This window comes from Polyodon spathula, chromosome 6, assembly GCF_017654505.1.
Source record: "Polyodon spathula isolate WHYD16114869_AA chromosome 6, ASM1765450v1, whole genome shotgun sequence".
In the NCBI taxonomy this organism is placed as follows: domain Eukaryota; kingdom Metazoa; phylum Chordata; class Actinopteri; order Acipenseriformes; family Polyodontidae; genus Polyodon; species Polyodon spathula.
Genome location: NC_054539.1, coordinates 20258750 through 20283583, shown reverse-complemented (window position 1 = coordinate 20283583; position 24834 = coordinate 20258750). Strand labels below are relative to the sequence as shown.

The 24834-nt window shown below is 35.2% G+C and overlaps 1 protein-coding gene across 3 annotated transcripts; it reads right to left on the bottom strand.

Moving 5' to 3' along the window:
* Positions 1 to 9658: 9658 nt before the first annotated feature.
* Positions 9659 to 22405, bottom strand: myb (v-myb avian myeloblastosis viral oncogene homolog). 3 transcript variants are annotated; one of them, XM_041252458.1, is made up of 16 exons: positions 22251 to 22405; positions 19888 to 20005; positions 19374 to 19445; positions 18407 to 18499; positions 17969 to 18189; positions 17318 to 17549; positions 16827 to 16907; positions 16358 to 16462; positions 14810 to 15046; positions 13956 to 14318; positions 13206 to 13348; positions 12685 to 12799; positions 12345 to 12467; positions 12155 to 12256; positions 11325 to 11432; positions 9659 to 10922 (listed from the first exon to the last, which is right to left on the bottom strand). In XM_041252458.1, the coding sequence occupies exons 1-16, from the start codon at positions 22274 to 22276 to the stop codon at positions 10809 to 10811; spliced, it is 2253 nt and encodes a 750-aa protein (XP_041108392.1). In that variant the 5' UTR covers positions 22277 to 22405; the 3' UTR covers positions 9659 to 10808. The 3 variants fall into 3 exon arrangements, with proteins under 3 accessions (XP_041108392.1, XP_041108391.1, XP_041108393.1); XM_041252457.1 differs by having other exon boundaries at positions 9659 to 10925; positions 22251 to 22401; XM_041252459.1 differs by lacking the exon at positions 13956 to 14318 and having other exon boundaries at positions 9659 to 10925; positions 22251 to 22397.
* Between the last annotated feature and the right edge of the window lie 2429 nt (positions 22406 to 24834).

The following is a 24834-nucleotide window of genomic DNA, read 5'->3' as shown; positions in this document are numbered from 1 at the left end:
TATCAATCTGCTATATTTGAATTAAATGTTTGAACTATGGTCATTATGTTCATGATACTGCTGAAATTTTCAGTCTTACTGTAGTACTAATGCACTTGTTGATGCTATAACCTCACATAACTCTGGTCATAATCTTAACAATAATTCAGTTCAGATTTTTTTTCAGGGTTTATTTTTGATGTCTATTCATGTTTTGCAAACTTTTAATATTTTTCTCAAACACCAATAATCGCCAAAGTAAGCCCATTTTTACAGACCATTACAGTATTTAGATTATTTGCATATTATTTAATTTGTTTCTTAAAAATGAATGCTCAATTTTAGCCCCTTTCCATCATTTCATACTAATGGTGTAAAAATAGAAATCTGGAGGGTTTCAGTCCAAATCTAAAGGTTTTTTTTTTTAAACTTGTAGAGGTTGTATTTTTTCAGGATCTGGCTGCTGGGTTACTGAGAGTGAGTTAAACAAAGAGCACAGAAGTGAAGTGGGACTACAAGAGAGCTACAAGAGAGCTAGTCCAAAAAGACACTGTGTTACAGCCCCTAAGTGCAGTCTCTGGTTTCTCTCTCTTCTTTCCGAACACAAATAAAGTAGATCCAGGGTCATTACAATCAGGATGACAATGATTTCTTCTGGAAATTTTAAACATATTTAAAATGATAAATGTATGCTGCATCATTTTTAAGCAAACTGACTTCAGACTGTAATATCAGTAGCACACAGTATTACCATGTTTAAAAAAAACAAACAATGGCGTTTATTTTCAATGGAGCCGGTTCATGAAGTTCAGCTGTATAAAGTGGACCAGGCTCGGATTCCACTCACCCATCATTCTCATCCAATAGTAGTGCTGTATGGACCGTACAAAGGCAAATTGACCTATGAAAATCAACTATGTCAACGTAATTCAGTTGCTGTATTTCAAACTGTTATTTTTTATTATCATCGGAAGTACATACTATACTAAAGAAAAATGAAATGAAGACAGGACACATAAAATATAGTGGCTTTTTTACCCAACGAGTCCCACCCGTTGAGCAGAATGGAAAAAAGGCCAAGATTAACAACAATTAACTCACGCAGATTATGCTGGTAAAATACGTATATCGCACCCTGGTTATAATTCTGTACCAACCACTACTAAATATGCTGTACCTACCAAAATTGAAGCACGAGTTTACAGTGATGTTATACCCGATTAACCTAAGGGATTTTTTTCTTGGAAAGTGTAGCAGTGACACCCAGGTGAATTGTGGAGGATGTGTAGAGTACAGTACATTCACGTGGGGAAAAAAAAAAAAGTGCTTCAGGTATTAATCTTCAAAAAAAAAACTCAAATGGAAGCCAAGATATTTGAAATGTATACTTTTGTGTAACATATTTGAATACAAATGTTACATATAGGTTGGATATTGCAATGTACTTTATTTATTTATTTAAATTCTCGTTTTGTTTTGTTTCCTAATTTTAACTCTTTGTTTTTATGTGCAGAGGCTTCAGTTCAGTTTATGCTTTCAACAAGGAACTTCCCCAAGAATGACAAAGCAAGTAACACCTGCATTCTGCGTGTTTTTGTTTTTAACAAGGCATTTCTTCTCAGTGCACAGAAAGTGTGCATTAAGCCATCTGCTTCATTAACCTCTGCATGCAGGTGTGCAAGCCATGGACTCTGATGAGTGTAACAATACCATTGTGAAGGGCAACTTCTGTTTCTTACTCCCCCGTCCACAGACAAACACACACATCCCAGGAGATTAAAATAAGGTTCCTGTCCCCAGGGATCAGAGAGGCGGTGTGCAACACACCATTAAGTCATAACGCAGTCCACATGCATGACTGGTGGCTAATGAACAGAGTATACAACATACAAACAAAAACAAGGAGCAAGATCAAGTAAGCCAAATATGTATCTTTTTAGGTGCCTCTTTTAAAGAAAAGTTTAATATATGGGATGTGCTTTCCAAAACTTGATTGCATCTCAGCCAAACTAATCCTACGTCAACTCACCCTGGCCAAATTTCCAATGGAGGGCTAAAAAAAAAGAAGGAAAAGACAAGAAGAGAGAAGTGGAAACTCAAACATGTCTAATCTTCAATGGCAATGCAATAGCACTATAATGGCAATTACGATATATTAGATTTAAGATTTTAATGTACCAGTTCTTAGATTATTAAAATAGACCCTGTCATGATTACTTTCTGTATTTTACTGTGCCACATTGTCCCAAGTATCTTTTCTAAGATTTTAAACATTTGAAATAAAATACACTCCAAAAATGTGTCGCCACACTTAATTGTCCATGACTTTTGCTCAACCTTTTAAGGACATGTAAATTCAAATTTGACAATGGAGATCTACTTCAGCCATCGGTCATAAATGTGAATGTGAATGTTGATTAGGATTTTTTATTGAAGTTATGGGTGGACCAACATTTAGTGAAAATGAGGACAACACACCATGTAGTAATTCTCTGGCAGGCAGGTGGCAAACAAGGATGTGAAAACAGGCATCTTTTAAATATAGACTGCGAGGCCTATCTTCTTCTTGTTGAAGGAAGCGATTGTTCCCAGGAGACCATCTTGGATCTCTTTTCATGTCAATATATATATATATATATATACTATTGTTACCGACAGGGGGCTATAATGCCCGAAGCCACAAGCTGTACCCTGAAGGTAACAACAGTATTCCCTCGGGCCATTTAATTTTTCTCTATGGCTGCAGTACATATTTAATATATTAATTAGTCAAGAAAATAAGTGAGGCATGGTTTGATAGTAAATACAACTTTATATATTTTGTTTAAATATAGCTGATATAGCATAAGTAAATACATATATAAAATAAAAAAATAATAGAAAATGTTTTTTGAAGTACATACCATATAGTTAGAAAAGTTTTTCTCTGTCTCTGTCTGGTTTGCCTACTGCTGCATAATCCAGTGTATATCATGGCTGTCATATTTGTTTTTGTTAAGTTTAATTTGTTTGGATTTCAGAAAGTCAGAAAACAGTGATAGTGATGTTTTAATCACCATTTTAGTGTATGGAGCATCTTTCTTTTGTAGTATGTTTTGTAATTCATTTTCTGTTAATTCACAGAATCAATGTTCAGCCATTTTCTCTTGTGAAGTGTGCACGAGAAAAGCGTTCCTTTGAAAGGGGGCGGGACTGCCAGTGACGTTAACCAATCACATGACAGACAGAGACTTTTGACCGGTGGTGTAAGGATGTTCAATCTATTTTTCCCTCCTATGATGAGGTTTTAACCAATCACAGGCCAGGATTGTCTGATTCACATATACTGTATAGCCTATACTTTTTACAAATATTTGTATTACATTTTTAAATAAGGTACATGCAATCTTATAATACAAACATATTCTCAAATAAATTACATTACATGTATAAATCGAAACCCACAACCCATACCCATATCTCTAGGCTTAAAGGGTCCAGTATATTGTTGGCCTGTAAAGATAAATCAATCGCTTTAAAGACAGAGACCACAATAACCTCTTTACATTTGGCAAACAGCTGCTTTTTTCATGAATAAGCTTTATTATAGTATTTTAACAATAAAAAATTACCATACTGATGTACACTCCAGTAATATCTCAGAAAACATTTGAGATTCAGACTTGAAATTTGTTACATTAAACAAATATATCAGACAAAATGTGTCAGTGACCTTGAGCTTCCCCACTTACCATTTGCTGCCATATTTACTGTAATTTTATTTTCCTATTTCCAGAAGATAAACACCACGCACTTTGATATAGTGCTGCTATAAATGGTTGAATTGATGATTCTGTCAAGTTTTTTTTTATGGAAATCATTAAGCAAAATGAATCAATTAAACCATATATACCCCTGATAGTCACCACTGACTTTCACATATTGACCATGGGCCCCTATGTGCAAAGCTTTTTTCAAATCATTGTATACAATAAAAATGTTCTAAAATGTTGTTGGCTTCTTTCACAACATTCTAAAACAGGTTATAAATCAATTTGAAAAAAACATTCTTTAAATAACCCCTTTAGCCATATTTACAAAGAATTCACTCTTTGAGCTTTAGATGTGCAAGGGAACTACAATGGCTTATCTGTGGATGAATTTTCAGCTTCAGAAAATGTTGATAACAGTAAGTATGACCCTCATAAATGTGAAAAAAAAAATAGAAATCATGTGTCTTCCATGAGAATTTGTTGTATTCTTTTTGTGAGGAATTGGGATACGACAGCGCTGTTTTTGAAACTGACAGATACACACTTTCAGAAGTTCTCTAGGTTTCTTATTTTGCATACCAAATCAGTTTTCAGACAGAACATGCATGCATTGCCACGTGTCATGGGGAACACTCTGTTGTGTTTACAGTTGTAGGGGCTTGGATGTCTGAAAGTTTTTTTGCAGCTAAATGTAAATAAAACTGAATTGCTATTGATTGGCTCTAAAACAGTACTAAACAAAACTCCACTATTACTGACCCTAAGCAGTCCCCCTATCAGCTCTTCGCAAACTGTGAAAAGTCTTGGGGCCTATTTAGCAAATACGTGCGCAGCTGCTTTCGCTAGGGTAAAAATGACAGCTTTAGTAAACTGCCAAGATAGCACACGAAAACGTGATTTAGAAGTCGGGTCTCATGTGTGGGCTGACGCAGATCAAATATTGACTCATGCGCCCAACCAGTCAACGCACAGTGGGGGGAGTAAGGTCACAACCAATAAGGATTCAACATTCCCTTTAAGAGCACCTGTGCGTCTGCGATAGTGAACACATGGTATTTTGAAACCCCAAAAAAGGAGAGAAAAGCTAAAAAAAAAAAAATATCCAGCAACCCAAGTGTGGAGGATGACCAAGCCCCTCAAGCAAGGCTACGCATTTTTTTTTAAGTAGCCTGGAGGTGAAGAATGAATACTTTTTACTCCACCACTGGGGCTTCAAGGTCAGCATCTGCTTCCCTTAAGCCCTGTAAGTTCAACGTCACATCCATTACAAAGAGCTATGTTATGTAAAACACAACCAGCCAGGATGAAATTGCTAACCTTCTGAGGAGTGTACTGTAGTGTTCCCCCATAGACATCCAAACATCGGAATCGCATTTTGAGGATTCAAAATATTCGCTCAATTACAGTACAAGTGCTTTTAAAGGTATGGTGATATCTCTGTTCGGCAGGGGTTGTGGGGTTGAGCAGCACAGTAGCCACCGCTTCAGTGGATACCCTTCGTCCCCTATCAACTAGCCTCTCAGACTGTCATCACGCTGAAACGCAGCTGCCACCTGCCAATTAGCGAGGATAAACTAATAAACTGTAGTTGGCATCACACACTTCTGGCATGTTAACATAATAAGTTCCCTTAAGATTTATGTAGTGGTGCCTATTCTGTGTTTGTGCGCGTAGCTGCACATGTGTGCAATCAATGGCTCCCAGGACGCCAGGAAACACATACCTCCTAAGAAAACACTGCTTTATATGTTGTTGCAGCTCGTGAGAGACAGGGAAATGGAAGAATTCTCCTGCCAGTTTTACTAAAGCTGCAGGTACATCTCGTAATGCACAGCCGACTGGCTAGTGTCAGAGAGATGCTGGTTCTTTTTTCAAATCCTTTCTCTCTATTTATTTCTCTGGATGCTCTCTCCATGGCAGCCAGCATAACAACCACTTCAACAGTGCTGCAGCGCCTTTTTATAGGCTTAGCCCACCCCCTTATGTAAATAGGGTACCAGGCTTCAGACACATCCTGTTGGCCCTCAGCCGCACACCAGGACACAAGGGCACAGACAGACAAACGACAACCAATGAGAATGCACAGATATCAACCTATGAGAACAAACCAAGGCAGAAAAACAAACAGTGGGTTACATGGTACGGAAATACACACACAAAAGGTAAATAAGCAATGGCAGAATACAGTGGGGAGGGAATAACACATACAGCATGCAAACACAAATAGACAGCTGGGAATACTGTACATAAACACAAATGCATGGATCAATACAGTACGTTGGAATGAGCCAATGGCATAAAAGTGGGTACAATGAAGTGCTGGAGGTACAGTGTGCTCTCAGCGTGTCTCCTTCCAGATCAACCTGAAGCAGTTGGCAGATTTTAGTGATTGTGTTGATTTATAGTCGACCATGTAATTTGTGCACAGTTTAGATCTGTTTTTCAAACATGAAAGCAAATGCTAACACTATTGATAGTTTGCTAAATCGCTACATTTTATGTGAATGAGGACACTCCCCTAAAGTACAGCCCACGTCGAGCGCTAATGCTGACTTGCCAGGTGGGCACTAAAACACGGTTGCTAAATCAAATAGGTGGGCAAAGTCTGTTTGCCCACACATGCACCTGATTTTGGTGCGCTAACTGTCCGCAAAAGTGTTTTGTGATTGCCTTAGGAGTTTGCGAATGTTGCTAAATAGGGCCCTTGGAGTTTTGTTGGATCCCACCCTTAGCTTCCAGCCTCATGTCTCAGCTGTAGTTAAGTCTGCTTATTACCATCTGCGGAACATTGCTCAAGTCCATTCGTATCTTGCTGAATCTAATGCTCAAATTTTAATTCATTATTAATCCATTTTGACTACTGTATGCCCTCCTGGCTGGTCTGCCCTGTAAGCTTATCAATCGTTTACAGCACATATAGAAAGCATTAACATGTATTCTGACAGCAACAAAAAAATCTGAACACGTTACACCAGTTCTTGACCGTTTACATTGGCTTCCAGTAAAATATAGTCATCTTCAAAATATTGTTAATGACACTTAGGGCTGTTTCTGGAAATGGCCCTACTTACATTAATGACATGTTTATACCATATGTCCCTAGATGTCAGCTGAGATCAGCAGATGCTGGACTTCTGGTGTCTACAGCGGTTGTGTGGTTCTCTTGGTGGACAAGCCTTTAGTCATTATGCACCCACGTTGTGGAATACTCTCCCTTTCGAAATTCATAAAGCTGATTCATTAAATACATTTAAATCTAAACTTAAAACACATTTTTACACAAAGGCCTATTTGTAGACTGGGATGGTCTATTCAATTGTTTTGTGTATCAGACTATTTACGTGCTCTGTCATATTGTGTATTAAACTGTTTTTAGATTGTTTTTATTATGATTTTTTTTTTTTTTTTACGTGCTGTTTTTGAATGTTTTAGTATATATATATATATATATATATATATATATATATATATATATATATAATATATATATATGTATATATATATAATTTTTTATTAGATTTGTTTTTTTTTTTACGTGGTGTTTGAATGTTTTAGTATACTTGTTATTACGTGAAGTGCTTTGGGTGCCTCGGAATGAAAGGCGCAAAATAACGCAACGACTACAGACACATTAGGACACTGTTTGGGTGCACCAGGATAGAAAGCAGTGGTGCCAGTTGCTACATTAATTTGTATAAAAACAACTACAATTGTCCAGCAAATAGTTAAGGTAGGTTAGATATGAATGGTTTGTTAAGTATACTGCGTGTGTGTATGTGTGTATAAAGGGCGGCCGTTATACGAGGGCGACCTTTATTAATAATACTACGATTTTCAAACGCTGCAATATTTTATTAAATGAATTATGTCATTTTTAGAAGTATCGCGGTTGCTTATTTTCTGTAATACGGTAGCCTACCTGTATGCAGCAGCGTGTTGATGAACCTACTTTGACTACAGTACATTTATCGTTAACCGTTATCGAGAGCCTATTAGGTGGTAGTTGGAAGGTCAGGAAGTACTGTATTAGCGAATCAGGAGTGTGTATTGGTTGTCAAGGGGCGGGACAATGTGGGTGTGGCAGATAAATTCAAGAGTGTGCCGTAGATGTTTTTCTGCACCAAAAATGACCTCAGAATATTAACTTGATTTCTGTAAAAACTCAGTATATCCTACTCGGTTATTTGTTTATTTTTTCTCACTGTAACTTGCTTGTTTGTAATTTCTCTGTAAGACAACCCAAAAACTAAATCTTCTCATGGATAGTAAATACATTGTTATTATTTGTACGGGATTGAGTACGGGAATTGCAATTGAACTAAAAACAAAACAACAAAACCACCTGTAAGAATTTAAGAATGACTGCTGTACGTAGTTTATCATAAAATAAAATGTGCTTACTATGTGTGTGTGTACATTAGTTTGTAATTTACGTGCTAGATTGAGGCTCACGTCTTTTTTTGGGGGGGAGGGGGGCCTTACATGATGTACATAGTGTTACCCGTTTATTAGTTTACGGTATGTGTGTGTGTGTTGTTGTTTTTTTAGTAGAGGGGGAATAAATACCTTAATGTTTATTTTTTGATAGCAGCGTATGTTCGAGGGGGGCCTGTATTATAAAGCAGATGTATCACTGCGGCGACAATACGAGGGCGTCCTTAAACCTCCTTAATTGGAGGCCTAAATCAATATATATATATATATCTATATATATATATATATATTATATATATTATATATATAATATATAATAAATTTTTTTTTGCTGTTTGCTGTGGTGCCAGTTATTGATCTTTGTGCTCACATGGGTTAGGCACCTGTCCAATCTAGGTGGAGAATACCCAGGCTGGGAATCGCCTCTAGGGTTCATTAGCTTGGTAACATCTGCTTCTGGGTGACAAAAGACAGTAGGAATGGAGGTTCTGCTAAACTGGTAATTTGGCGACATTTAAATTTGGCATTTCAAATATCTAGGGTACGATATTGATTGGATAGGTACAGGGTGCAAGTCTTAGGTGCACAAATACAGTGTTGGAGAATTAAAGTTGCAGATTTTCCCGGCATCAATAAATAACTAACCGATTAAGACTTGGTTCAATGAAGTAATTTAAGGTACAGGTGGAACAAAGTCGTGAAGGTCTGGAATGGTACACCGCGCAATTAAATCTGAAAAATATCAGTGTTATACTTTCCCAGGTGTTGCTACAACTGTTTAAATAATGTGCCTGTTTTTTTTTCTTTTCATTGTTAACATCCTGACAACTTTGTACAGTTATAACTTTAAAATCTGTTTCAAAGCTCTCTTCAAAATGCACTGTGGTTTGAGATTTGTCCTCTAGTCTAAATCACTGCAGAAAAAAAAAAAAAAAAAAAAAAAAATCTGTAGCACATCATGGATCGTTATTGCTGTTACCTGTTTGACAAAGTGGGTAATAACCATTACATTGTGGGTTCATAACGCTATATTTTTAGCAACCCTGCTACTTACTCTAATATCTGTCACTGCTCTTAAACCATGAAAATTAGGATATACACCCGTACATATGTACAGCATGTCACACTTCACAGATTTCGCCATATAACTGGAAGTTATCCCATTGTTATGAAACTTGTTATGTACATGATTTAGCCTAAGTTAGTGAGAATGGGTGGTGTCAGACTGTCAGTCCATCTGTATGTCACTTACATTTGTGCATATAACTGGAGAACCATTTGCAATTAAACATGGAACTGCTATACTCTATACTAGTCTGTACATACAGCACTGTTCTATTGATGCTTGAACTGTAAAATTGTGTTTTCCCACATTAACTTTCTCCATCACTTATCACAGTTTTGCACCACTTCTTCAAATGTATTCTCAATGGATAATGGCATTTATGACTCAATTAATTTGTCCATATGTCAATAAAACAGAAAAAACTAATAAAAAAAACACACTTTATTTACAAGGCAGCTGATATACAAATTTGTATAAAAAAAGTAAGTGCAGATGAGTTGCACCGTAAGCTTTAAAAAGGCAGCAAATTTACTATGTTGTTTCAAAGTGTTAGTTTGATGTTTGCTACGGCAGTCGAATGAAGGTGCAATATAAAAAAAAAAAAAAAAAAAAAAAAAAACATAAGAGTAACTGAGAACATTTCAAAGCCTGCATTTTTTACAGTGTTTCCCCAAAAGTGAAGGTGCAAGACCATTTTGTCATCTCCCAAGAACAGTGTTTCCAAATAACAAAAAAAAGAACTGCCCCCCTCAATGGTAGTGCAGTAGAGTCTCCAATTTAGTAAAGCTCTGCTGCTCATTTGACACTAGCAGTCTACATGCTGAACTATTTAGCAGCAAAAAGATTCTCTTCCATTTGGCATTTACAAAAATTAAATTATAACATAAAAAATATAATACACTTGTTCAAATAAAACAATTTTCCATACAGTATTATCATCAGACAAGCTAAAAAATAAAAACATGCACACACACACACACACACACACACACACACACACACACACACACACACACACACACACACACACACAAATAGTGGTTTAAAACATACTTAAACAGAATATTACTGAATATTCACACTCTTGATTATCTTAATTTGGTCTGTAATAATGCTTTAACACAATACTTCCCATCAGTGCATTTAGTTAAACCATGTATGACTGTTGATAGTGTGATTTTGTACATGTGTTCCACCCACACCTCATGCAACAACAGGGAAATAAGAATACTGGCATAAAACACTGCTTGTTTGCCAATTTTTGGACAACAATATTCAAACAAATAAATTATGCAGGTTGTTCTTTATATTATTATGCATAAATTATACATCTAAGTGATACAAAAATATTATTACCTAGTAACTCAGGTAAACTTGTCATTAAGTTTTCTTTGGTTGGTTGAAATCCAACAAGTGAATGCACAATGTCAAACTGTATTGTGCTGCTCTCAACTGTTGTACCACAACAAATAGGTTCCCCTCCTAATTTTATCTTCACAAAGAAGGAACGTTGATTCTTAAATCAACCTGAAGTGTTTCAAAATGTTATACATGTTATAATGCTTAGCTTGAACTCTTTACATGACTAGAGTCCTGGTTGAGAATGGGTTAATATATTTGCGGGTCTGCTCTGTTACAAGCATTTGATCTTCAGTCTGTCCACAAGCAACTGATTCCCCCCATGTCTTGACCTGCTAAAATAAGAGAGACAAAAAAAAAACAACTAATTAGAAGCAATTTGTATTTGCTTTACATCTATTTGATTTCAGCTAAGTTCTTCACCTTGTTTTTTGGAAAACAATACACTGAAGCATGAATAATATTTTTGTGTTAACAGCTGTAATAAAATCTCACTTTGTATGATTATTGGCATCTGTCTAGAACACCCACTTGATTATGTATTTTTCTACTTGAAGAACATGATCAGTACATAACTGCATCAACAGCATTAACACTGACAAACACTGATTAATCATTGATCTATTGACATACATGAATCTATTTAGCAATCTAGGTGCATCCTAAAACTTACTAAATGAAAACTACAAGATAAACCTATTTAAAACGGTCTTTGCCAATATCCTAACAATTACCTGTAATGGACTTCCAAGTGATCTTCGAGGCATATTAAAAGCTTTAATGAGGTTGTCTTCATTTTTGTCAGATGCAGGCATCATTAACACCGAACTTGTAAGAAGATTCTGCAAACAAGCAAAAAACAAATAAATAAATAAATAAATAAATAAATAAATAAATAAATAAATATATATATATATATATATATATATATATATATATATATATATATATATATAGACACACACACACACACACATATATGTTTTGTTTGTACTTTAAATTGACATGTGAATCAACTAAATCTGTACATAACGTAAGTCATAAAGTATTTCATATACATTTATGGTGCGCCCACGAATTTTTTAAAAAAAAAAGAATGCAAAATAAAATTTATAAAAAAAAGATAACTAAATAAATAAATGAAATACTATCTACCCAAACACACATTAAAATGATTTATGACACAGCTCGTAAGTAACAAACACTTTTATCAATCTTATCAAAATATCTAGATTAGTTCAATGTTTGTTTAAACAACGGATAAAGTTGCTATGTGAAACCTGACCCATTAAATGTTAAGGGCTTTATAAGTTTGTGTCCTTTTTAGAAAACCGTTATACATTTCAGACACTTATGACTTTTTTTGAGGGCAACTCAATAAAACAATTTTGGTCATTTGTTATATTTATTAGCAACTTGATTATAAGAAAACAATACATTTGTAAACATTTAACACATTCCTAAAACACAAAATAACTTTTGAATAATGTGTTTACTTTCAAAGGGTGTTAATGTCGACGTTTTATTTGCACCCATTTAAAGCCTGCAAATCTAATAGACATACCGGTGCATCTTCCAAAGAACTGCCTTGTGTGAAGAGCTGAGTGTTGAGGTTTTCTCCTTCCCACTGAAGGACATGTCTTATTCTCTCACACGGGGATTCCACCTGAAATAGATTTTTTTTCAATAAAAATGGCTGTGTATTTAACATTTGGTAATAATTTACAGAACTTATATAAGTTGCTAGAAAATACCTCTTGTTTAATTTTCTTTAAGAGAGGCTGTTCATCTTCATGCAACCCTGTTGCAATTCCAGACTCAACAGCTTCTTGTTTGATGACATCTTCCAAGTCTTGTTCAAGATGGGGAGTTTGGGGCTGAAACAGATCAACAACACTCCATGTTAAATGTAATAAATAGAAAATTATAATTTGACCTATTCCACATGCTGATACAGATTTCTAATTTATATATAATATATATATATATATATATATATATCTATATATATATATTATATATATGTATATAGTGTCACAGTACATATATTTATTATCTGTATGGACGAAATGTACTAAATTCTTGTCTTTTTACCAGCATCTTTAAAGGGCCATATTTGATTTCCTGTAGAGCCAGTGCAGTTTTGAAAGGAGTAGGCGTTCTTGGCGATGTCTCCATTATTGATCTACGGATATTTGGCGTTCTGAAACTGATGGTGAAAAAAATAAATCTGTCAATGAATTTCCCCTTAGGCCTTAAAAAGGGTTGATCGCAATGCTAAGTTTGTTAATTTTTTTTTTTTTTAAACACAAAGAATTGGGAAAAGTTACTGTTACTACAACAAAACATTTACCATATCATTGAATTAAATACATATATGAAATAGTGACATATACAGCAAATAATATGTAACTGGTAATTGTTTTCATTTATGTTGCTTTGAAAGATTAGGTCATTAAATTGTTTCCATAATTGTTATTATAATTCTCATAGTGTTGACCTCTGCTTTCACCTGCTAGTGAACTGAGCATTTATAATTTTAAAATACATATTTGTTAAGGAAAAAAAAAACATGTTTTAAGAATAAAACCACCCCTCTATCCTGAAAAACTTACACATCATTCTCTTTCTGAGGTTTAGGTATGTGGTCCCGCTGTAGTGGAGTTGTAATCATTGACTTCTGAATACAAACAGGAGTGGATGTTAATGATGGATTGCCAATCTCCAGATTTACTTGATTTCCTGACGTGTTGAAAAACTGTAAATAAAGGTGAACAAAGTTATAGACTTAAATAAGAACACTGAAACCCCCAAAAGCAAAGAATTGAAGGAGCTCCACCGCTATGTGATTTCTGCAAACAGCTGATTAAAATGCAGGCATTAATTTAAAAGCCACACAAGCTGTGTTTCAGGTGAAATTAAATATTTTCTAGTTTTATATAATTTTATTTTTTTTACACATTGCTCATCAGTTGATGTAACTTTTAAAATAAAACCAATTAATTTATGATAAATAACGAGATAGCTTTTGTACCAGCAACCACTTAGAGCTAGCATATTCTACCTGAAAAACAGCTTGCATTTAGCTTTTGCAAATGTGTTATAAAGAACAGAAACATAGATCTAAACTTCTTCCAGGAAATAAGGCAGAAAACAGGTGCTATGAAGAAGAATAAATCACAAGTTAGTTTTCTGCTGATGCAGAGAGAATGGTCAGAAAGTGAAAGCAATAAGTAAGTTACAATACCTAAGGAAATCAACAAGTGCAAAACTGATTAGTCATTTGTTCCAAATGATTAGTTTCTAAATTGTTAACCCATTTTTGATTGTTGCAAATTAGGAGCTGGGCTCTGCAGTTCAACTACCTGCGAGGGTGAGAAGGGCAGGCTTTTGACCGGGGAACGCTTGGGAGTGGAGCAGCTGAAGTCTGCTAGTGTGAAGGTGCTACTGTCACCACTGGCCGAATGGTTGGCAATCCCTTTCCGTTTGTGAAGGCTGACTGCAGGAGAGGCAGCAAACTTTGAGGCAGAAAGTGACCTGAGCAAAGCAGGAGAGCCCTGACACAGCACGCTTTTGTTTAAGCTTGAGTTAGTATGTTCAGAGCTTTCGCACACAGTGCCCTCTTTTTGCTGAAGCTCTGTGCATTTGCTGGATGGTGGTTTGCAAGGTGAAGCATCTGCACCTTCAAGGAGTTCAAAACTGCTGAGATCGGCCCATGTGGAAGGATCCTGAAAAGATTGGGGGAGGCACGAAAGACAGAGTTTGGTGCCACTGTGTTCAATAAAATTCCTATTATGATCAAAATTCCTCAATTCCCAACACTTTCTGGGAGTAAAAAGTGTATCTTTGTTTTTATTTTTTGTTTGTTAACAGTTTGACTTGACGAGCCTACTGTACTTCCATTCTCAAATATATAAGTACATCTCAAATAACAAAAAAACAATGGTTAGTGCATTTAAAAAAAAAAAAAAAATAGCAGCTAGTGCATTTTAAATCTGTACCCGACACTTAGTTGGAATAATTACCCCAACACAAATGTCAAAGTTTTAAAGCATTAAAAAGTAGTAACAAAGAGAGTCAAGATGCATGCACCCATATGTTAAAAATGCCCAGCCAGGCTACCAACTGTATTACTATACATTTTCATTTTAAGGATACTAGAAAAGTTCACCATGCGATAAACCATTCTGTGAGTGTTGTTTGTGCAGTACTGACTTACCGAATCTATTAGCTGGAGTGTTTCTGTAATCTCAGGGAGAGGCGACATGCCATTATTTTGGTTGACTGCCATGCTGCGTGCTGGGGAGGCTCTGTCTTCAGGATGACAGCCGTGGTCCAGGGGAGCAGACCGCTGCTGCTGTTCTCCCAAACAGGAAATGTTAACATTGTCACCATGAGATCCTGAGTTGTCAGCCATCGCTGTGGCATTCCATCCGGAGTAGTTTGGCACCTGGCTCTGCAAGAAAGAGGGCAGAGAAAAGGAACTTAGCAGTGAAGTTGCACAAGGTGGCAAACAGACACTGCTGAAGGCAAGATAAAAGTGATTGCATCACTTGAGCAGTTTGCATGTGAAATAGACACCCAGATGTTTCCTTGCATTAAATACCCAAGCAATATAGGAACTACAGGAGAATTGAGCCATTGGTTTAAAATCTTGACAGGATTAACCAAACTCTTCCGACCACTGTACCCCTGTACAGTGCTGGGTCTAGCACTGTATTACATTATTTTTAATAGTACATTTCCCCATTAACTTATTTTTATTACAGGTTTTCTTAATGTAGAATGTATTTTATCCTGAAAACTTATGCAACAAATTGTTAAGTTTGCAATCCACAAGTGACAACACAGTATACAGAATATTGCTAGCACATAGTCTAATTAAAATCTGAAAGGCAGGGTTAATACAGCTCTTCAAGTAAGGTTCACATGCTTGAGGGGAGGGGAGGAGCATATTTTTTTCCGCAACATATTCCTTATTGGCTTTTTTGGTTTATATATTTTTTCATCTTCTGTCTATAACCTTCCTAAAGCTGCAGCTCACACCAACACAGCAAAGATGTGAGTAAATTATGTATAACTCAAGAATAAAGAAGAGCTAATTGATAGGTATAAGTTTGTACTATGGTGAAGAAAAAAAATCTAAATTAAAGAAATTAGTATTAAGAACATGCAAATGAATCAACAAAACAAAACAAAAAATGCACAGATCTGGACGGCTGTGATTTTTTTTTTTTTTATCCTGTAGTGGTAATGGATCGTTTACAAACAAGAGAATGCACCGTCAGAGGTTATGGCCATGACATTTTTTTTTTTTGTAAGGCAAGCAAAAAGGTAAAATTAAACAAAGCAAAATGAACTGAAAATAAAAGGATGGACTGCACACTGGTACAAATTAGAAGTTTTTGAAAAACAAAATCATGATTAAAAGTCTACAAGCATGCAAACCAAAACTGTGAGGAGGACCTTTTTATTTTTTATTTCTGTCTTTAAAATGAGTTTACAGTTTTAAAATGGAATTGGTGTAATCACTATCTGTATCTATGATTCATTCATATATATGACACAAATAACAAATGTTACTTATTGGTTAAATTTCTTCAATATAATTTTGTGGACTCTTAACTTTTAAATGGACTTGGCTGAAAAATTATCAAGCGACTATCACTGGTAAGCCTCACCACAGTTTTGGAAGATTTAAAGGAGGAAAGAAAAGCATTGGGGTGAAGCTGCTATCCCTTCATCCAAGCCACTCAGTAATTCTTACTGGTAATGCTTGCTGCCCTCTCAGTTCATTCTCAGTCGACATAAGTAGCAACTCTAATTCCTTTATTCTTTTCTCTTTCTCAGGATCTTCATCATTATAGTGTCTCTGAAATTAAGAGTTAAGGGAAAAGAACAGATAAAGTGTATGCATGACACTTGGGCTTTAATATATCTCACAGCTGAGGCCAAGCCAACCGTAAAAGGAGAAAAAAAATGGTTTCTATTCTGCTGTGTAAACAATATACAACCGTAGAACTGTGTCTGCAAACCAGGTAACTTCAGTTTCACTGCTTAATAATTTAACTGATCTGATCTTTCAGTTCAGAAGTGTCTCGCCTCCCCTCCTCCTTAAAAGAAGTGCAAAAACAGTACTTTACAACAATACTTCACACCTACTTTTTTTTTCTAAGTATCCCAAAAGCCTACTTTTTAGTAATCCCTATTTAACAGAGTTATTTTGAAAGACTTACCTGAATTGAAACTGCAGCAGGTTGGGGAATGTTGAGTATATTCACATGCAGAGCTACCGGAAAGGGAACTGGACCAGGAATCTAAACAAGAAAAGAAAAGATGATAGGGTCAGTCAATATAACTTATATATTAGGTATTTCAAGATACAAATAAATAAGTAAGTGAATAAAAATAGGGCAGAAATAGCATGTCCAGTCTTGTGGCTATGTCAGATTGTTTTTTAAAACCCCCAACAAAAAAGTTAGTATTTATCATATTCAATCTATTTTGTCACAAGACCAAATTAAACAGTGACATTGAAAAACTTTCCTTTATTACTAAAGTAGAGCAGTCAGAAAACAATAGCTCCAAAAATGCTGTCATTTACAAAGGGGAGTTGCAACAATGACATGAATTAGCAGTCTTTAATAAGTACACTATTAATCAGAAGGCTACATATATATGTTTTTATTCCTTGTATCTGAAAGAATTAATTGCAAACTTAGCTTACACTTTGTGTTTCTGGGATGTGGTAATATTGATAATCTCCATTCATTATGGGCTGTGTTGTTGGTATCTGAGTGGGTGTGGACGAATGGGCGAAACCCATTATGTGGTTGTTCTTATTGTAATTTGCAGCCAATGGTGGCTGGCCTGTTTTGGGGGAAAGTTGGAGATAACCTTCCTGTTCAACCTTTCGTCGCATCGTGGAATTCCAGTGGTTCTTGATAGCATTATCAGTCCTGCGCAAGAATAAAAAAATATATATGCTAATAAAAACAAGTCTTTTATCCTATCTATGAAACATGTTAACATAGGATTAAGCTGTACTGAAAATGTGCTTATCATGTGAACTGGTTTACCATGGAGCTGTTTACACTCCACTCCACTGTGGTATTAAAATGAGCTAAAGTTGGCAAAACAAAGTGAACTCAGTATTCACTCAGTAAATCTATCATTCTGGGCCAAAAAAACAGGCATTTAAACCAGAAGCATGCAACACCTAGCACCTGTTTCAGCTGTGGAAGTTCATGAGTAGGAAGAAAAGGGACAAAACATTAAATGCACGATATGTTCAGTCATCTGAGTGAGATACAAGTGAGGTACTATCAAGTTATCCAATGTATTTATTCAGTTAAATACAGACTAGAAAATTCACTACCTTCCAGGAAGGAGTTTAGCTATTTCTGCCCATCTATTTCCCAGTCTTTTATGTGCCTGGAATATAATTCTGTCTTCTTCCTCTGTCCAGGAGGTTTTCTTCACTTCTGGGTTCAAATGATTATGCCACCGTTCTCTGCACTGCTTGCCAATTCTCCCCTTTAAATGCTTTGCAATGACAGACCAGCGTTTAGGGCCATACTTCTGCACAAGTTCAATCACCTGCACGAAAACAGAAAGAATACATTAGTTTAACTTGCGATGCTATTCTCACATTTTTTTTATCAAATGCAGCAGCATTGTTCTGTAATCACAATCAAACTAAAGAAACTTCAGGACAATAGACAAACTTTGACGCTAATGATGAATCGTCTATAAAACACTCACATCTACTTCGTATTCCTTTTGTTTTAAAAATAAACCAATAAAATGTCATTACCCGCTGATCCTCTTCTTTTGTCCACGGCCCCTTGATGAGTTCAGGATTCAGCACCTTTTGCCATCGGTGCTGACACTGCACATCTGTTCGATTCTATTAAATAGAATAAATTAAAAAAAAATTGTTTAATTATTAATTTCCGTGAGTTCATGATGTCTGAGAACAATATAAACAGAGACAACAGGGTGCAATCTTCAGCAGTACGTTTCACATCCAGTAATGATCACCTTCATGCTCATTTCAAGTTCTGCTGTTGCTGCTCCAGAGAATTATTCAAGACTATGAGGTGCTTTTTGCTGTTAGTGCTACTGAATACCAGGTGCCCACAGTGTACATTAGAAATGAAACATTTTAGTTTCCAATTCTGCATTTATAAATGTATTATAAGTTTTATTTGGAGAAATGAAATCTTTATTTCTACCAAGGCACAGGTGCAGTGTGGTTTTAAAGATCAGAAAGACCAACTTGATGATTTTGTGTTTCAAAAGAGAAATAAAGCAATTCTAACCCCATCCTTCTTGTAGCCCCTCTTAAATGTATAGCCCAGATAAGACCAGAACTGCAGTTAGATATTATTGCATAATTTAATAAGGTCAGCAAAAAAAAAAAAGACTATCTTGATCTAAATCCTTCCATGAATTCTCACAATGCATATTGACGTTCTTTTCAAGAGTTACCCAGGTTAGTATCAACACGTCCTTAAGACCTTATGTGGTTTATTTGTATTCAACCACCACTTCTGTGGCTGTGCTTGTGGCACCAAGATGTTTCCCAATCAATTTACAACATGTGCAACTTATCCTCTATAAAAAACAGAAAATGAATCATTGTTCAAACCAGCATGTTTAGTACAACCCCCCCCCCCCCCCCCCCCCATCAATGTGGAGTAAAAGATAAAACTTGGTGTATGTGTTTGTATGAGATGCCAGAGATAATATATCACAATTAAGAAACAGGTAGTACTTACAGGAAGGAAACTGGCAATTACTTTCCAGTCTTCAGTTCCATGGTGTTCAACTAGTTTTTTCAGTTTTTCATCCTGTTGGAAGAAAAAGTCCAACATTCAGAAACAAGCAAATAATTACTTATTTTGGTATATGTAAACTAGCATGTTTTTAATTCAAATCCCTATAAAAATAATGGTGTGATACCCTCTACAATCCAAAACCTGTCTATTCTGGAATCTGGCAGTCTGGCACCATGTCACGTGATTTTTCTTGAATAAACTTACAATAAAGTATGTTGTGTAAATAAACACATGTCCGCAGGTATGGTAAATCTACAGTAAAATCCTTGCTTACATAATGGAGAAAGTAAATTTAAATTGATACAAGCTTTGAACTACAGGTTGTACCTGGGTACTACTTTTACTGTATGTATTGTAATAGTTTATTTTAAATAGCTTGTTAAAAAAAAGATACGGTATTAGTATTCCCAAACAATGCCGGATTAGACAGGTTTTACCGACCACTTTTACTTACTTCTTCACGGGTCCATCTAGTTTTACCGAGATGTCGCTTCCCAGACTTTGGTAAGGGTCCGTCATAATCATGGTCATACATTTCAATTTCTTCTTCATCCTCATCACTGCTGTAAACACTACAAAAAAAAAATTGTATGATTTAGCCAATAAACATAATATTATATCAAATGCATAAGTAAACACTGTGCAATAACAGAACCTGTATATCTTGCAGATCCAGGTGTAGGAACAAGTTGTACATATTTTGAAAAACTGGTTCTAATGTTTTTGGTTTCCACAGATACATCTCAGGGGATTGGCACTGTGAATTATTTGTACATGTTGGGACCTGTACTTGTATTTGTATTGTCAGAAAACAGGTTCATTATACATCTGGCAACCATTCAACTAATGATGGTCTAAAACACAGGTAAATGTTCTGGATACTAAACTCTAGCTGAGATCTGTCCTTTACAGTATGTATTGTATTTAACCTTTAGCGTTCTCAGGTATTACATGAAATTAGTCCTATAAGTTTTATTGTGGCTGGGGGAAATTTAGTATTAACATTTTGATGATGATAATGATAATAATAATAATAATAATAATAATAATAATAATAATAATAATAATAATATTTGCTTTCCAATACAAGTTCTACTGCTAGTATAATTTGCCTTTCTTCACTAAGTTGATTAAGTTAACACTACTGTACACAAAAAGTGAAAGTTTGAACTTTAACCCTAAATTACCAGTAATTACACAGAATAAATTATATTCAAGTTAATCATCCTTCATATATGTGAAATACGATTCCATCCAGAAGGAAACCAAACAAACGAATAATTAAAAAAAAAAAAAAAGCAAGGAAGAATTGTTCACATACGATATCTACATTTTCCTTATAGTGAAAAAAGTAAAGAAACACTGTTTTTAGGGTGGAATAGTTGACATTAAATATAGATAAAACTACAGTTTATGTGAAACACACTATTTTCCGGCATAATATAAAATGCTTATTTAACTTTATGCTTTAACTTTTCGCCAGCAACTAAATGGTTAAACGTAACCGCTACCATCAGCGATAGTAATAACAAGAGCTAAAAAAAAAAAAAAAAAAAAAAACCGAGGACATGCTTCACGAAATCCACTAATGTAGAACGCATATCAAAACCACAAATATATGCACAATTGCTTCTTCTTTTTAAAGCATGCTTAATACACCCCGTTTTTATTTTAGAGGTTTGCGCTGACTGTAGCCCTAACAACACGTTTATTTATATTTTAACATTATTTTAGACATAAAACTAACAAATTGTGTGCCACATTCAATTCCTGTGATCGAATAATACATATAACTAAGCAGTACTCTTACTGCCTCCTGCATCTTGTTTACATGCTGAGCGCAACTTTGACACTGTATGTGTAGCCTAGTATTTCTTAATTAATTTCTAGACCTCCACGGTGACTTAGACTACAGCACTGTCTTTTACGGGTAGATGATAAACTACTGATATGCACTACAGTATGCTTAACAAACCATGACAAATTATAGAAATCATGAGAACAAAGGCAGCGGAGTTAGCGCTGCGCTCAGAGTACTGTAGTATTGAACAATTACTGCATGAATGAAAACATTGTAAGTAGCACAAATAGGAAGTATTTTAACAATGACCTGCTGTGATCATACTGTGAGTGAAATCCTCGAGATAAAAAAAAAAAAAACAACAACAAAAAAAAAAAACACACGCAATCCAAACAACGCCACAATCAAGTTAACAATATACATATATCTACAATGAATATCAGATGATATACAATTTGAATGAACAAATAAGCACATGTCACATCTAATGAAGTTTTGATAACTGCACTGTTTACTAAATTAACATATGATAAACGTGTCAATAGTTTGTATTTGTTTAGATCCTTAATGCCTTTCGTTATTAACTGCCAGTTCATCTATATTTATTCTTCTAAATGCCCACCTGCCACCTGTGACACGCATAACCTTGAAGTCTCCACAAAGAATGGATGACATTTAAATGAACAACCTGCAGACACAAAACAAAGTTTGGAATGTACATGCATATCCCATATGCTCACCTGACCAAAATCTATAATTCACCTGTATACTAGCTCTAAAATCAAACAGGTTACTTAAATACTACTCTGAGAATCCACATTATAGCATTCAATTTACGCGCTACCTTTCCACCAACTAATCGTGTATTTTATTGCTTATGTTATACTAGTACTATAGAGAAAGTACAAAAGTAATCTAGCTAATAAAAATACAACAACGCTCTCCATAACGTTACAACACGAGCAGTAAATAAATTAAAAGTTCACCAAAGCATTAAAGTAAGCATATTGCTGTACCTGTGCCTTGGCCGTCTAGCCATCATCAAGATACTGAAGGAGTGACTGCTTCTGCAAGTGTTCTGCTAAAGACAAGCGTGTATCTCAAGATAGGAGGAAGCAGGTTGAGATTAAACAGTAGTGACTGTAAACAGATTCCATCAAACAAAAGCCTCTTGGGCCCTCCCTCCCCGCTACATTTGGCGCCGCTGGCCTTTGCGCACGCGTCAAGCAGTTCACAGTGAGTTTGCAGAGCAAAGGCGCCTTTTCCAGCCCCATCCCCGCTAAACTTAATTATTAAACTACATACATTTGTTTCAAGCAGATTTTTTTTTTTTTTTTTAAATTGGTACACGGGACACTGTAAACCATGAGTCAATATATTTGGCGAGAGTAACCGGACCGCCTTTGTAGGCACCAGCATGTTTCAGTGCGTGTACCTTGTAATATATTTCACATCTATAAACCTGTAGCAAAGTGACATCAAACAATGTGTTGCATAGATATTCTGTCCATACCTTGCTACTGCAAAGCACCAGTCAGTGTATTCTAATGCATAACAACAACAACAATAATAATAATAATAATAATAATAATAATAATAATAATAATAAATAATAATAATAATGAATGTGAATGGCTGTAATCGTGATAATGCTGCATCACCACACATCTTCACAATTGCTAAATATAAATAACCACATTACAGGTAAAATATTTGTTTTTTTATAGACGTACATTTGTATTAGCAATAAATCAAATCATATACACTAGGTAGCTACTACTGTTATTTCATTTATTGGAAAAAAAAATTAAAACATAGCGCGGGCTACAGTAATGATTGCAGTATATTTTCTGACATCATTTTGGTATTTTGACCCCGTGACGTTTTAATCAAGTTACCTAATCTCTCTCTCTCTCTCTCTCTCTCTCTCTCTCTCTCTCTCTCTCTCTCTCCCCCCATATATCTCAATCAGCAGTGTACCGCATACAAATGTTGGGCTTTTTGTAGCTTACTACTTTAAACTGTGTGACCAAAATACATTAGACTACATATCATACTTTTTTTCTGTAAGCATTCGCTGCACTTTTTTATCCCTATGTCAAAAATAAATACAACCTCCCTGCCTCGTAAAGAGTGTCACCAGTAATATCAACATTGCTGAAACATCGACCTGCAAACTTGTATTGAATACCGGAAATAAATGTCTTGATTTACGCTCAGAAAACCAACTTTAATACAAGTGTACCACATGACAACATCAGCTAGAGGGCGCAGATCATTACAAAATCGCTGAAACTAAAAGCTTATACAGTGTATCATCTTTTCTGCAAGGGCTCATGAAATGGGAGTTTTATAGTTAGTGCATTATTTGGAAGCCAAAAAAATAAAGTTTCTTCCAAAGTAAAATAAACCACTGCATGGTAGAAAAGTGTAGTCGTCAGCCAAACAATGTCATTATCTGATAACGCAAGCAAAGCTTTACAGAACTCCGAAGTCCAACCATTGCACACTGCACAATCACTGCACGCGTTTCCCAAGCAATGGTTTACCTACTGCACAAGTAGCTGTGGAAATAGCAAATAACATTTTCCAGATTTTGTATCCCTGTAAAACCATAGATGCACTACATATTAGCATTATTAATTATTGCTTGATCAAATGTAAATTAAACCATTTTATTTTGAATTTCAATTTTACACTTTCCTTCTCTCAAATATACCTACAGCAATATAAAAGACCAGGTAATCAATTCACCTTTTGGTAAAAACAAAAACGTTGTCCTTAAAAAAGGAGGCTAGAATTAAAGTGACATTGGAAAACTGTATCATCAATTTAAATATAATGTCCAGCTTTTAAAAATGAATTCTAAACAATGTAAACAATTTTAAGTATATATTAGGTATTCTGAAAAAAAAAAAAAAATAATAAATAATATTCAGTTTTTATTATACTATCCATACTACTGTCTTCAGATCATAACAGTTGGTTTCTCACTAATCAAGAGCATGCTTCAGTAAGCACTCATGAATGCAAAACACTTTTTCAGATATAGGCCTATCATCATGCTTTCAATAGAAAGCAAAGCAGCTAGATTGGGACAAGCAAAGCTATATATATATATATAGTATAGCGTAGATATATATATATATATATATATATATATATATATATAAAGTCTACACCCCCTTTCAAAATTTTCACCTTTTGTTGCCTTATAGCCTGAAATTAAAATGCATTAAAATAGTTTTTGTTTTCATTTATCTACACAACCTACCCCACAACTTCCAAGTGAAAAAAATATTCTAGAAATTTGTAGAAAATTAATTAAAAATAAAAACTGAAATAGCTTGGTTGGATAAGTGTTCACCCCCCCTTCTAATAGCGATCCTAAATTAGCTCAGGTGTAACCAATCGTCTTCAAAATCACGCACCAAGTCAAGTGGCCTCCACCTGTGTTAAATTGTAATGATTCACATGATTCCAGGATAAATTCAGAAGTTCCTGTAGGTTTCCTATGCTGGGTAGTGTATTTCAAAGAAAAGACTCAACCATGAGCACAAGGCATTTTCAAAAGAACTCTGGGACAAAGTTGTTGAAAGG